The 14288-nt window shown below is 44.3% G+C and overlaps 1 protein-coding gene and 1 long non-coding RNA gene across 2 annotated transcripts; one reads left to right on the top strand and one right to left on the bottom strand.

Moving 5' to 3' along the window:
- Positions 1-7906: 7906 nt before the first annotated feature.
- LOC148149428 (uncharacterized) lies at positions 7907-10490 on the bottom strand. The gene is made up of 2 exons (XR_015757777.1): positions 9716-10490; positions 7907-8191 (listed from the first exon to the last, which is right to left on the bottom strand). It is a non-coding gene; the product is annotated as an uncharacterized LOC148149428 (long non-coding RNA).
- A 1219-nt stretch (positions 10491-11709) lies between these two features.
- Positions 11710-14059, top strand: foxg1a (forkhead box G1a). The gene has a single exon (XM_043698473.2). It carries the CDS (start codon positions 11926-11928, stop codon positions 13153-13155), a length of 1230 nt encoding a protein of 409 aa, XP_043554408.1. The 5' UTR covers positions 11710-11925; the 3' UTR covers positions 13156-14059.
- The last annotated feature ends 229 nt before the right edge of the window (positions 14060-14288 follow it).

A 14288-nucleotide genomic window follows, 5' to 3' on the forward strand; every position in this document is an offset into this window, starting at 1 on the left:
GACTTTATTTTCTACCTTTAGTTCGAGAATAAAGGGCGCGATAAACTACCAATTTTGACACCATCGGTTCTTTTCCAACAGTTCGGCTAAAGAAGTTTGCTCGAAGTCTTCCATACTTGATCGAATCTCTAATTTCGTGCGTTTGGTTGCGAAATGCTAGAAACTGTGTTAAAATCTGCATTTTCTACACGAACAGTGATCCCTGCAGCTTTGACGCCAATTGCAATGTTAAGCTTTATTGTATGTGTAAATGACCTTTACAATTTTCTGAAGCTCAGAAATCAACTAGTTATTCGAAAGGTCTCAATGAAATCCATCCTTTTTTTTTAAAAAAGAAGGCATTTATCAGCTATCGACCCGCTTTATCCTGTCACTTTTAGCAGTGATATTTTTACAAAGAGCGCGGTCCATGCGCTGTTTCCTCGATTTTCAGGCATGCCTTCTCCCTATAGAATAACAAGAGACAACTCGATTAGAGGGGAAAGATTAGCATATTATCAAAGAAGATAAAGCTTTATAGTCCTATCACAAAGTCGACCTGCCAGAAAGGTGGAATCTGAATTTCGTGTTGGATGGATTAGAAACAAAACGGAAGAGCGGCCGCTCCAGACCAGGTCTGTGACTTGCCCTCACTGCTTCCACACTGCCCACAGGGAGAGAGGGAGAGAGAGAGAGAGCTCCAGACCAGGTCTGTGACTTGCCCTCACTGCTTCCACACTGCCCACAGGGAGAGAGGGAGAGAGAGAGAGAGAGCTCCAGACCAGGTCTGTGACTTGCCCTCACTGCTTCCACACTGCCCACAGGGAGAGAGGGAGAGAGAGCTCCAGGGGATAAAATAACTTGGGCTCATTTACAGACAGCTCGAGTCCATCAAAGCACACAGCGTTAACTTTGTATACCCCAGTCCACCGGCGTCTCCAAATCAAAGCACACAGCAGCATTGCTCCCTAACCTGATAGCTAGTGAGTCAACCCAGCGGTTATTATCAGAATGAAGTCGGGCACTGTCGCCCGCTACGATGTGTATGCGGACGCAGCTTCTGCAAAGAGAGTTTCCAAATATCAGATTCAATATGTTCCGGCTCGCCTCTTTTTCATTAAATGCAACGGATGTTCTGCGATAGTCTTGTTACATTTATATTTTTGCAAATGAGTTTGTGCGGGAGGCAGGCGCGTACACGGCCATCGCGACCAGAAACACAGATTGAAAACACATTTCCGCGTGTGATCCCTTCATCATCAAACAAAGCACAAATTCAAGAGCTAGAGCAGCAAGTGTCAAGGGTGGAGGCGAAGGGGAAAAAATTGTACAAATTGAGTGAAATAAATACATTGTAATGTACTGTTGGCAAACTTCGAGTGCACTGTTGGTTTTACTGAACGGCAGAATTAAATATAGAGCTTCCACTGTTGGCAGTTGGGCTGACCTAGAAATTAGATCTATATCACGCTTCTGAGTTCGAGTTGTGTTTCCGTTAATGAGACGGGCTGCGAGTCACCACCAATCTAGGGAATTAATTTTTTTTTAAATCACAAAACACCAACAAGTAGAGAGGAATCTATTTCCAGACCTGTGGAATGTGTTCAACTGAATAAAGAATGGGACTTTTAGCCAGGGAATATCCGTTTCGTCTCTGTTCCAGCACTAACTTCAACTCCACGTTTCCCTCCAGCCGCTGATGGGGACAGCGGTGGGTCTCCTGAAAAATATTAGGGCGGTATCAGGGTTGTCATCTCATTAGGATAATGTTCCTCTTGCAATACATAACGCTGTTTGCATTTCAAAATGAAACTGCAACCTTCAAGTGAACCCCGTGTTGCTAAGGTTTTAACAAACACAGCATGGAGTTTCCAAAGACAGTTTCGTTTCGGGATTTGGTTCGGGGACAAGAGGCGGGGGTGGAGGGGTCATCGCTGCGACCACATTAACCCCGCAAGAAGGACCCAGTTGACCCAGTGGCAATGATAATGTGACGGAAGGTTATAGACTGGGCTGGCGACCCGCCAACCAAAAATGTACCCTCTGCCAGGCCCCAACCCATCGTCAACTCAGTGCAACACCTTAAGATTAGAAAGTGGGACTGAAACGTGTCTGGGCAGAAACAAGTTCCGTGGCTCAGTAACACATCCTGAAAAGCATACGTTTATTTTAACGTAAGGCGTTGGTTCCGTTGTAATCTTGTAAATAATTCTGGACATAATTCTTCTGGATGAATGACCGGTCACAGACATTTTAAAAAATGGCAGTGTATCACATGGGTTTAATGAAACATTTCTGCTCTCAACACTTCCTCGTTCCCCCCTCCTGACCTGATTCAGTTGTTCTATGGGACAGTTCTACGGCGATTGGCAATCCTCGACTAAACGAGTCATCAGAACCTGCCCCAATCCCTTCCTTATCCCAAATCCAGAGTTGCATGTTGCATGGTTGGAGGTGGGGGCGCGCCGGCCAGTGATTAGAGCAAAGAAACACACACTGGGCTCTGGCTCCCTTTAAGACAAGAATCCAGGCCACCCCCAAATGTACTCAGGACAGACCAGGGAACAACCCGGGACATTTAGAAAGCTACACCAACGAAAGAAAAAGTTTGAAAAAGAATGTGCGTTTATATAGCGCCTGTCGCCAATTCCGATCAGCTCCCAAAGCCCCAGACGCGCCGCGCAATTATGGGAGTTTATGTCCGCATTTTCAAAACTTTTATTTTTAATCAATTCGCTGAATTAAGATCATTTCATCCACCCCCCCACCCCCAACTCGATCCCCTCACAATCCCAAGTGCAACAAATATAACAGGGGAAACGGTTCCCGTCGAAAGGGTTTCGTTAACATTAAATCCTTATTGAATAAATGCAGCCACTCGTTTTAGAAGGTAGTAATGTGCAGAAATTGACAGTTGTGAATTAAGCGATGACACCAGCCTTGCGATCAAAACTGTGTGTGACCGTGGTGGAGAAAAATCTATTTACCACGGTCACGATACCGCCCGGTAAGCGTAATGTCCGCAATGAGGATTGAGAGAGCAGAATATTGAGAAACGTTGTTTGCCTGTTCCCATACCATAGCTTCTCCACTTCTGGGAAAGTGGACAATCAATATTTACTAGGGATTTACTCATTAGTGAACAACGCGGTCCCCACCATTAATGGGATCAACATGATATTCATGGTTATCCTGTAATTCTCGCCCGCGTTTGCAAGAGTTTTGTTTCAGCTCTGTTGTTAGAACCCTCACTTTGATTGCAGGTTGAAATTATTTTTTTAAAAAATCGTGTTCCTCAACTATTTATATTTCCACATGTGCGATAGAAACGGGAACACCAACCCCTCTGGAAATGTTTATTTTCTGTTATTTACCAATCAGCGCTAAGTTTTTTTTTCTGGGTTACTGAAAGCGAAAGGAGCTGTATTGGCAAATTCTACGCTTTCCTGCTGATTTTGGAAACGATTTATTTTCCGTGGGCTTTAATGAACAATTTTCACGCTGTGGTTGCTAAGAAATGAACTGGCTCATCACAAATTTCAATACGACTGTTTAAATATTTTTGTTTTATATACACCGTCTACTTTTGCAACCTGTAAATATTTATGAAGCATCAGAGCTAATGTTATTAGATATTAGCGGTATTTTGTTTCTATCTTATGTACAAAACATAATACTTGAGACGCCAAAACAGTGGAAATTCCAACTTGCGACAAATGTAGTTTTTCCCCACTAGGCGGCGCGCCTGCATTACTCGGGGGTGAAGGAGAGTTTTTTGGAGCATGATCAGTTACGGTAGAACCTGACTTTCCACTGAGCCCGTTTTATTGAATACCTCTTTGTTTCCATCTGTGAATCCTCGTGCGTTGTGCTAAAAGCAAATATTATTTTGCCTCATGCGTAGGATACCGCTTGTAATGGCTTCGGTCAACGCTCCTAATAGTCAACAAGTAATAGACGAGCTAATCAATTATTGCATTATTACCTGTTCTAGTCACTGTGCCGCTGACGGCTTGTGTATCCGTCATAACGTTAAATTATTTCCCCGTTGCGCTGTCAATAGTGACACTCGTTATTTATACATTAAAGCGTTCTCAAAACTGCTATAATTTAAATTTGTGCAACTATTTATGTTTGGAAATTTGGTATTTTGCAATTCGGCTATCTACCAGTGATTTGCAGCTGTATTTTACAAAGTGTTAATATTTCATCCGGATTAACACCGCCGAGGATGCCTGATTCAGAGGTTGTGGGAGACTAAAGTTTAGAATCTAAATAAAGGATTTTAATATGTCGTAAAACGTGCATCCTATTATTCGATGGTCAGGAAAGCCAGGGATGGGCGGATTTGTGGAAAAGCTAGAGAGGCTCTGATGTGAAGGTAGTTACACCGCTTTTGTACGTTGTGTACTGTTAGTACAGACTGCTACAGCAGCGTGTCGAGACAAGCAACTCATTTGGACTAGGTGCTGAGGGAGAGATCTGCTATAGGTAGATATAACACAAAGCGACTGTCATGGCCAGTCTGATATTCGCTGTGCTGCATATGGGTTTGGGTTTTAATATTTATAATTATTGATTTCAGCCTTGTGAAAACTGCCACAACGCGAATGAATCAACAACTGAGAATAATTATCAAAATCACCTCTGAACTACACGGAGTCAATATCACCGCATGAGAATACAGTACAAAATATTCATTATTTCTGTGTATTTTTTTTTAAACGGGATCTTCCATTTCTAGGGCAGTAACTCATGAGACAATGATAAACACCGAATATGGGAATGGAAGTAGTTCTCTCAGACAATCTGTTTTCCCCAGTTCCCGACTGCTACCACTGGGTATTCATAAACAACCAGCAAACAAAACGTTACGACAAAAGAGGACACAAAGGGCCACGGGGGACTCACATTGCAAGCCTGGCATTACAATTAATTTTCACACTTTATCGGCCCAGATATTGAAGTCAAAAACCATACATAAGATTAAAGATTTTCTCCCTTTAAAAGATCGATTTTCAGAACAACTGCTATTACGAACAGTGGTATCAATTAAGTTCCTCCAGAATTTGTGAAAGTAGGAACGGTTCATTCAATACAGTTGAGATAGCATTGTTTACATGAGCATCGATTTTTCTACGCCGGTTCTTTGTGTGGTCCTAGAGCTCTTTAAGTGGATGAAATACCGTGCTAGGCAAGACGCGAAACAAGTAACATTTAATATAGAAAGAGCAATAGTTTCAACGGTATCGGAATGAGGCTACTGCCTTTTACATATTTTCTGGTTTGATCGTAGTTTTCAAAGGAGCAAGTTTAGCTGGAGACGACCTTTTGCAGATTGATGTTTAAAAGAGCTCTTCGTTTTAATGTATATAAAGATGTGCTGTAAGGTTTAATCACGAATGAGCAGAATTAGACGTTTTTGTATGGTTACGTCGAGTGTATTAGATTTTTCTTTCATTGGGAGCGCACTCGTCCTGTGATGGGTAACGTCAAAGATTTTTTTCTCCCTTGTTTAAATCTGAGGCGTCACACTATTTGCGATTCAAGTCAATATTTGAAATCATTTTGTTAGTGCGGCGCTCCCATGAAATAAACAAGCGGCTCACATTGTCTATTAACCGTGTAGTTTACAGTATCATCTGCGATGTAGATTTGCAGACTGCTGCAAATTACATTATCGCGTGTGTGAAAGGATAAGTTGCTACAGCCTGCCTTCAAAGAATGTATATTTCATCAAATAAAGGATGCGAGTAATTGACAAACATAAATATCTGGGATTTAATTGGATTGGTACTAATTTGAACATGTCCTAACGCCAATTGTTCTATGTTAAATGAAAGTGCTCGCCGCCAATAATAAAAAGAAAGATTTTGGAAGGAAGACGTCGGAGGATTCGTTGTTTATGTTTTAAATACAGAAGCATATGCGGTATACTCTTAACTATTTCAATCTCAGCCGAATATCTTTTGCGCCACTCAATGGTATTGTTCATTGTAACTGATCACCGTTTGCGAGCGTATCCTTAGGAAAGCGAAAAGGGGTCCCAGCCATTCAGGCGCATCTGTTAATATTTAAGAAATCAAGCCCCACTGACAGCCATTCCGACATTCAACTCGCCTTGCCATTCACTCAGTACCTGAGCAGACCGGAAATAGCCAGTCAGCATGCCCAATTAATAACTGGCGTGAATAAAGCTCCTCTGATTTTTAAAAATTATATCCTGTGAAAGTATTGATTACAATATTTTAGTGGCTCATTTTAAGACAGGGATTCATGTAACTTAAGGCTGTGTATACAATCCTGCAATACGCAAAACTGTTGTTTACTTGAAATAGTTGCAATAATGGGAACCAATTTATTTCCTCCATCACACTTTCCTTAGGGTCTATACTGAAAGATTGCTTCAATCTTCAGTCAGAGTCATTAACAGGGAAGTATCGCTTTGATCTTCGATTACTTCGGATGAAGTTTTTAAAGAAACAGACACCAAAACAATTAGAAAATTATTCACTCGCATTATTTATTTTCTAGTCTGGATATATTATTTATGTCTGACTTCACCAGCTTCAGCAGGTTGCAAATAAGTTTCTCTCTGTTATCAGTGAATTGTTGGATTAATTTTTTTTGCAGTGCCGGGACCTCTGCAGTGTAAGTGTGGGGTATGTTATACTGAATACCTTGATCCGACTCAGATTCGCTCAACACCCACACAGTGAATTATTCAGTCTGTTGAGACGCGTTTACAAGGGTGTTGAAGCTGTATGCTCCACATACCGAGGACATTCAGCTTTTCAAATGGATTGTTCGTCACATCTAAATGTGGTATTGCGTGCTTTTTCGCATTGTCTTTCATAAGCACCTCAGAGCCCCGCATGTTTGGGAGAGTGCACAGTAGGGCTATCAGTTATGAGAAACTTAGGTTTTACGGATAACGATGTTATCATGCAAACAATGGGCTCTATCTTCAGCGGTATTTCGGCTATGGATCAGACAAGAATAACCTGTCCACCTCAAACCTGGGGTTCCCTTGTTTAAGGCATTCCTTGAGCATTATTTGAATGTCGTTTCTGTTTTTCATCTTTACTTGTTTTTTTTTAAATTGTTTCAGCTGCTCATTGCGAATCAGTTTTGTTTACATTGGAACAAGCCGGGTATAAGCGGCTAACTCCCATCTTGGTGTGTGCGTGTGTGTGTGTTTTCTTTCCTGCAATTTTGAAGGAAATTTCCCAGTGACACAATGTTATGATGGAAAGATGCTGCAAATGACAGCGCCGGTAAACGTTCGTCTTAATCATCGGGCTCTTAATTTAGTTTGGTGCTGGTTTTTGGAGTGAGCAGCCGCTGACAACCTACAGGGAGTTAATGAGTGACAAGACAGGGCTGCTACACCAAGTAACACTTTCCTGGTGCGAAGACCGCTAACTGGGAAGTTTAGTTCACTACTGTTTTCGCAAACCTAATAATATAACCTGTAACAAAAACCACTTAAGAAAAATGCAGCACGCTAAAGACAGAAACTTTCAATCACTAATTATTAGCGCCTGCAGTCAGTTAAGTGTCTTACTTAGTTACTGGGAGAATGTAATCGCCGATTTCTTCCATTGGTCTGTCAACAGTTCACATCATTTGCAAACATTGTCTTTTTTTTCACCCAAAAAAAAAGCTTCCTGCCAATTATACAAATATATTTTTGTTGAAATTCAGGGCATGTTTGCGTCTGTTTTGTGCAAAATGGCGCCGGGGGCAGCACTTTAGCCGAAAACAATTTCTGAAGTGTAGTGCTGTGAATTTCTTCAAAATCATCAATTCTATTGAGTACTGAGATAATGGTTTTGTCATCATTCCAGGGGCGTCGGCAATGAGTTTGTCTTTTCTGTTCTAATATTTTAGAACGCCCTAATACATTACACAAAGGAGACGTGCGGGTTGCTATTCCAGCTTTATTTGACCACATTGGTACATCCGTTACACTTGAATATTGAATACATACAAGAAATAAACAATATATTTGTATATACAATTTTCAAAATATCACTGTTTCATTTATTCCAAGCTGACAGATAGCAGATGTTCTTTTGAACAATAAAAAAATCATTCTGGTATATTAGTATGGAGAGGTCCTGAGCTCCCCACGTCGGTAAGGGGCAAGGAATACCCACAAATCCGCTTCTGTGTCAGGTTTCTTTGCTTGGGGGTCAAAGGTAAAATTCTGCAGCAGACACAAAACGGTATTAATTAAAAAGAAACAGCATTGTCAAAACGTTAAACTTGCAGAAAGCGAAAAGTAAGACCATCTTAAAAAATACCTTTCCACGTATACATTTACAAACAAAGCCGTTGTGCTGAATTATCGTGTTGGGGGGGGGGGGGGGGAGCCTCAGCTCAGATTGATTCGATAAGATTTCTCAGTAGCTCTCGCTTACTTCTTTGGGTCCAATTTTGGCTTTGGGTGGTTCACGCCAATATTAACATGTTCTGATTAGGACCCGTTTGGGTAATTCTTGCACGTTTACGCCTTTTTTGTTCATTGCTGCAGTAATTTCTATACTGGCCGTGTGGGTTATTGTGGCAGTTGAGGTTATTCGAATGAGCTGTAGGTTAAGTTGTCTGCTCAAGTATTAAATAGAATATCAAAAAATAGTTGACTTCAGGTTTATAAACCCAACTTCAAATGTTTTACATTCGTAGCAATCTGCTGGGTTTCCTGTATCAATATTAAATTCATTGCTTTGTGGCAACTTAAGAATCTTAAATGATGTCAAACAAACAGAATTCGATATGTTATAATATACCAGAAACAGTACGCCTATCTTATTTTTCTCACGTCCCAGAATCAGTTCGAGATACGCGTTTGTAAACTGGCTTTGAAATAGTTATACAAGAACTCTGATTAAGTATTGCCAAATCACAGCAACAACGTGGTTAGTACAAACAACAGCTGGGTTTAGTTTTTTTTACATAGAAAAGTTACAATTCAATGACCGCTTGCTCATATGAGCATGCAATCAGCTAATCTCGCTTTCTTCTTTGTGTTAATCAACACTTTCCTCGCTGCATATCAGAGTACAAGTACTGGAGTTACTCCATCAGTAAATGTTTATGTAACCTGTACTTTCCCAGGAATCCGGTTACGCCAAATCATTTCATGCTAGACTGAGTACGAAAACGAGCAGGTCAGGCTCGAGTCTAAATATATACCGAGAAGATAAGCGAACGGTCCCCAAACTGCTCCCTGGAAATACGTGCGTGCGCCCCGTCAGACACCGCGTATGAAACCATTTACGACCTTCCTCAGATTTTACCGGTGACCTTTTGGCCTCAGTATTCCACTGGTTTAAAACGGGGAACTCCCTGAGCAGATTCATGCACACCATGTATCACCACATCAAAAATAAAGTCTAAATATTTAATTTCTTGATGTATTTGAATACATTTTACAGATTAGCTTAGTATTGGAATATATAAGAGATTCTTGTTAAACGCTTTTTTTTCAAAAAAAAATCAAATCCATGCAGTGTCCCATTTATCATACAGCCGTAGTTTGGCTTTACCGATGGGCGATGTGTCTTGGAGCAGACTTTTAATGCTATTGCGCAATAAAAATACTGTTCGCTTTGTGCTAAGCTAAATTCGGGCTGTTAAAGCGACTGCGAAATGCAGAAACAAGGTCAGAGACATATTTGCATTTTACTCCCGGAATATAATGAGGTTAAAAACGAGAGCTGCCGTTTACCACGAGAACGGGATCCGAATGCAGCGGGCGGCCGGTTAGTTCAGGAATCCAGTGCCGAGGGTCTGAGCACGGCCTTCGCTTTGACGCGCCCAGGCGCTTCTGCAGTTCGAGGGTCATGTTTGCAGGCAACGCGACGTCCCGGCTTCACTTGGCGAGTGAACTACCCCAGGTCCAAGCATAGCCGGAAAACATGTTATAAATATTAACATGTGCTAAGAACCGTATCAGCAAAACAACAAACTCACTACATCGTTAAAGCGATAAATAGAGTCCTAAGTGCACCTCATATTGTATAAGCATCTTAATTAATAACTAAATCTAAAGAAATAAAACAAAGGCTGTTATAAAGAAGCCAGGATGTACAGCACGTTTATAGGCCAGTAACACTTATCTACAACCCAAGATTGGCATCTGTAACTTCAGAGTTCCTTCCTTGTAATAAGCAGAGAAATGGTCTACAAAAGCAGGATTTTTATTGCATTTGGACCGACACAAAGTCACAATCAATCTACAACTGATTGCCAACATTCCCCATCCGCCATCATGGATCCCAGATGACTGACAGCATAAGAGTCAGAGCGAATGATACAGAGTTCAGATGGAATGAACACACTCGGGTAGACTGTGACAGGTCACGCAGGGGATGTCGGTTTGGAAAGAGCCGGAAGAATGCTCTGGGATCAGGCTCGCAATGTCAGCCGGCCATTCTGCAAGCCCCATTCCCTGGACCCCCGCTAACAAGCCAACCCCGCCACAAACTCCCAAACCCTGCTTCTGTCCTAGTTCCCGTCCCTGCCCCCAGTCCGTGATCTAACCCCGGCTCCTGCCCCCAACCCCCACCCCAATCCCAACCCCCCCAAAACCTCGGCTTCTACACTCAGCCCCTGATCCAACCCCCGCTCCAGCCTCCAACCCCTCTCAGTCCCAGTCCCGGCCCTCAGCCTCTGATCCAACCCCCGGTCCATCTCCGAAACCCTGACCCAGTCCTGGCCCTCAACACCTGATCCAAACCCTAGTCCAGCCCCCAACCCCTGACCTAGTCCCAGCCCTCAGCCCCGATCCAACCCCCACCCCCTCCCCGTCCGGCCCCCAACCCCTGACCCAGTGCCTGTCCTCAGCCTTTGATCCAAACCCGCCTCCCGCCCCCAACCTCTGACCCAATCTCATCTCTACAGCTGCCCGATCCCTGTGCCCGTTTTCCCGTCCGGCCCTAGTTTCTGCCATCCAGCTCCTGACTCAACCCTGACTCCTGCCAGCCGGCTCCAACTCCGCCCTGAGCCAAGTTTTATAACAAGTTGGCAGCGCAACCTCATACACATGCACCAGGGGTGGTCACTCTGCATGGGCCTGGGAGATGTGCTGGAGCTGGAATTGTATGGGCATGGAATGGGGGGAATGGGAGAGGTGTGTTTTAGTGGGGAGTGGGGAGGGTCAGGAGATGATGGGGGTGCCGGTGCCCCTCTCACTCTCAATCCTTGGCTACAGCCACTCGCGGCGAGATCCGAACTGGGGATTGGCAGCTGGTGCCCCGAGAAAGTAGTTCCGCTCCTTCCCCCCCCCCCCCCCGTCCCCCCCGTCCCCCCCCCCCCCGAGCTCAACTCCCGGCCTGTTTGGAAAAGGAGATGGATGGAGGGAGACCAAAATCGAGCAACTTTGCAGAACAGTGGAAAGGGAAACGTGCTGGGAGTGGAGGGGATGGTTGGGCTGGAGGGGAAAGCAACCATCCGGAAGATTGGAATTTGGGGGCGAGGGAGGAGAGAGAGAGTGGGTTTGGGTTGGGTTGGCGGTGACGCGGCTTTGACCTATTTCCCCGCCCTGGCGTTGTAGCGTTCCGCCAGCTGGGGAGTTGAGGGGGGGGGGGGGGGTGGGGATTGGGTGGGGAGGAGGAGGAGGAGGAGGAGGAGGGTGAGGTGCAAGCGGCGCTGATTGGCTGCGGCGTGGGGCGACGCGCAGGCGCGCCGGCGGCTGTGATTGGGCAGCCAGGGGCCGGGCTCCATGGGCGCGGAGCTGCCTGGCTCCGAGCGACCTCTTCTTAAGAACATGAAGTAGTGGCTCTTTTTTTTTTACTACACGGAGTTGCCAACGTTTGTGCGATTTGCGGTCCAACTGTGCTGCGGCGATCACCATTTATTTTCACTATTATTATTTTTTTCTCGGGATTTTTTTTTTGGGAAAAAAAATCCCCCCCCCCCCCCGTGTGTGTGTGTGTGATGTTGGACATGGGAGATAAGAAAGAAGTGAAGATGATCCCCAAGTCGTCGTTCAGCATAAACAGCCTGGTGCCCGAAGCGGTGCAGAATGACAGCCGCCAGCGCGCTGGCCCTGAGCACGATGACAAGCCGGGCTTGCCAGCTCTCGACACCAAGCCCGAGATCGCCGGCGGCAAAAGCGAGAGCAGCTCGGCGGAGCCACCCGGCTCGGACGACAAGGACAAGCCCGAGGAGAAGAAGGCCGACGGCAAGGAGTCAGACGCCGGCAAGGAGGGCGAGAAGAAGAACGGCAAATACGAGAAGCCCCCGTTCAGCTACAACGCCCTGATCATGATGGCCATCCGCCAGAGCCCCGAGAAGCGGCTCACCCTCAACGGCATCTACGAGTTCATCATGAAGAACTTCCCGTACTACCGGGAGAACAAGCAGGGCTGGCAGAACTCCATCCGGCACAACCTCAGCCTGAACAAGTGCTTCGTCAAGGTGCCCAGGCACTACGACGACCCCGGGAAGGGCAATTACTGGATGCTGGACCCGTCGAGCGACGACGTCTTCATAGGCGGCACCACGGGCAAACTGCGCCGGAGATCCACCACCTCGCGGGCCAAGTTAGCTTTCAAGCGGGGAGCGCGCCTCACCTCCACCGGCCTGACTTTCATGGACAGGGCAGGTTCCTTATATTGGCCGGTCTCGCCATTCCTGTCCCTCCATCACCCCCGAGCCAGCAGTACCTTGAGTTATAATGGAACCACCTCACCTTATCCCAGCCACCCGATGTCCTACAGCTCGGTGTTAACTCAGAACTCTCTGGCAAACAACCACTCTTTTCCAACATCAAATGGCTTAAGTGTAGATAGACTTGTGAACGGAGAAATTCCTTATGCCACCCACCACCTCACGGCTGCAGCCGCCTTGGCTGCCTCGGTGCCGTGCGGTTTATCTGTTCCATGCTCGGGCACGTATTCGTTAAATCCTTGCTCGGTAAACCTTCTGGCAGGACAGACAAGTTACTTTTTCCCCCATGTTCCTCACCCTTCAATGACTTCTCAAAGCAGCACTTCAATGACGGCTAGGACAGCGTCCTCTACGTCTCCACAGGCGCCTTCTACTCTCCCCTGTGAATCTCTAAGACCTTCTTTGCCAAGTTTCTCCACAGGACTTTCTGGAGGACTTTCTGACTACTTCACACATCAAAACCAGGGGCCCTCTTCAAACCCTCTAATACACTAACAAATCCCTTCGAAAAGACTGTAAGTTGACATTTTACACACATTTGCGTTGTAAATAATTCTCAAAAGAAGCCCAGGTATTTTTATTCAAGTCCCCATTTTTGTCTGCATTTTGTCAAATCCCGTAGGATTGTTTGTTTATTCAGTTTCAGCAATGTGCAATTTGAGGCGGTTTAGATAGGAAACCATGAGTTAAATTAATGTAGACTGTGTATTTAAAATGACTACATTCCAACTAAGTTTAAATTAGGCAGGTCTGAAACAACTGTTCCACCAGAATTTCATATTTACAGTATTAGAAGTTATCTTTTTCTGGTGGCTGCTGATCTCAATATTGGCGGAAACATTTTACACTCGAAATAATCAAAATTGAACACTTGATTTGTACTGTATTTGGTAACCTTACTTAAAACATGCCTAACCTTCGGTCATTTTTTTTCCCATTTGGTTACAAAATGGTTCATGTTTACGTTGAGACCAAAGACGGGGCTAGAAATGCACTCCTTGTTTAAACGAACAAGTACTTTGAAAATAATTCCTATTTTCCAGTTTACAACACTGCCTGCAAAAGAATCAGAAGGGGACAAAATTGATGATTGCCTTTAGTTTGTGTTGTGCATAATTCGATGTATGTGGTCACTAACAGGTCCCTTTTCATTTCTTTCTGTAACTGTAGTGAAATGTGTAAACCTATTGTACTTAAAGGATAAATCTTGCGGACGTGTAACTTGTGTTGCTTAAATGCCTCATAAATTCCTTGAGTGATTGTTAATGTCGTCTCTAAATTTCATGATTGTGATATTGTGATCATATGCCCGTGTTGTCACTTAAAATGTTTACTATACAGAAGGCACCGAAATAAAAAAAATAGGTTACATTCAGAAGTTTTGACATCTTGTCCTTTTCTTTATCACCGCTAAATGCAATAGTGATCTGCAGTAATACTTTTTTTTGTAAATGGCTTTCTTTCTGCATGCATTCCTGTATCCCGTCAAAGAGACCAAAGTATACCAGATTAGTCAAGAATGAAACCACCCCTCCCCTTTATCTAGGCCTAATTTATCCCGTTGTACTCACCCACGTTTAACCTGAACCGTTGATATAATGTTTAAGTTACGCTCCAATTTAACTAAT

Source organism: Chiloscyllium plagiosum, unplaced genomic scaffold (genome assembly GCF_037043375.1).
Source record: "Chiloscyllium plagiosum isolate Xiang-an unplaced genomic scaffold, Cpla_swu_hap1 HiC_scaffold_8, whole genome shotgun sequence".
Lineage (NCBI taxonomy): Eukaryota > Metazoa > Chordata > Chondrichthyes > Orectolobiformes > Hemiscylliidae > Chiloscyllium > Chiloscyllium plagiosum.

Excerpts from the sequence above, each read along its gene's own strand:
- foxg1a (XM_043698473.2), top strand. The coding sequence starts at position 11,926 with ATGTTGGACATGGGAGATAAGAAAGAAGTGAAGATGATCCCCAAGTCG.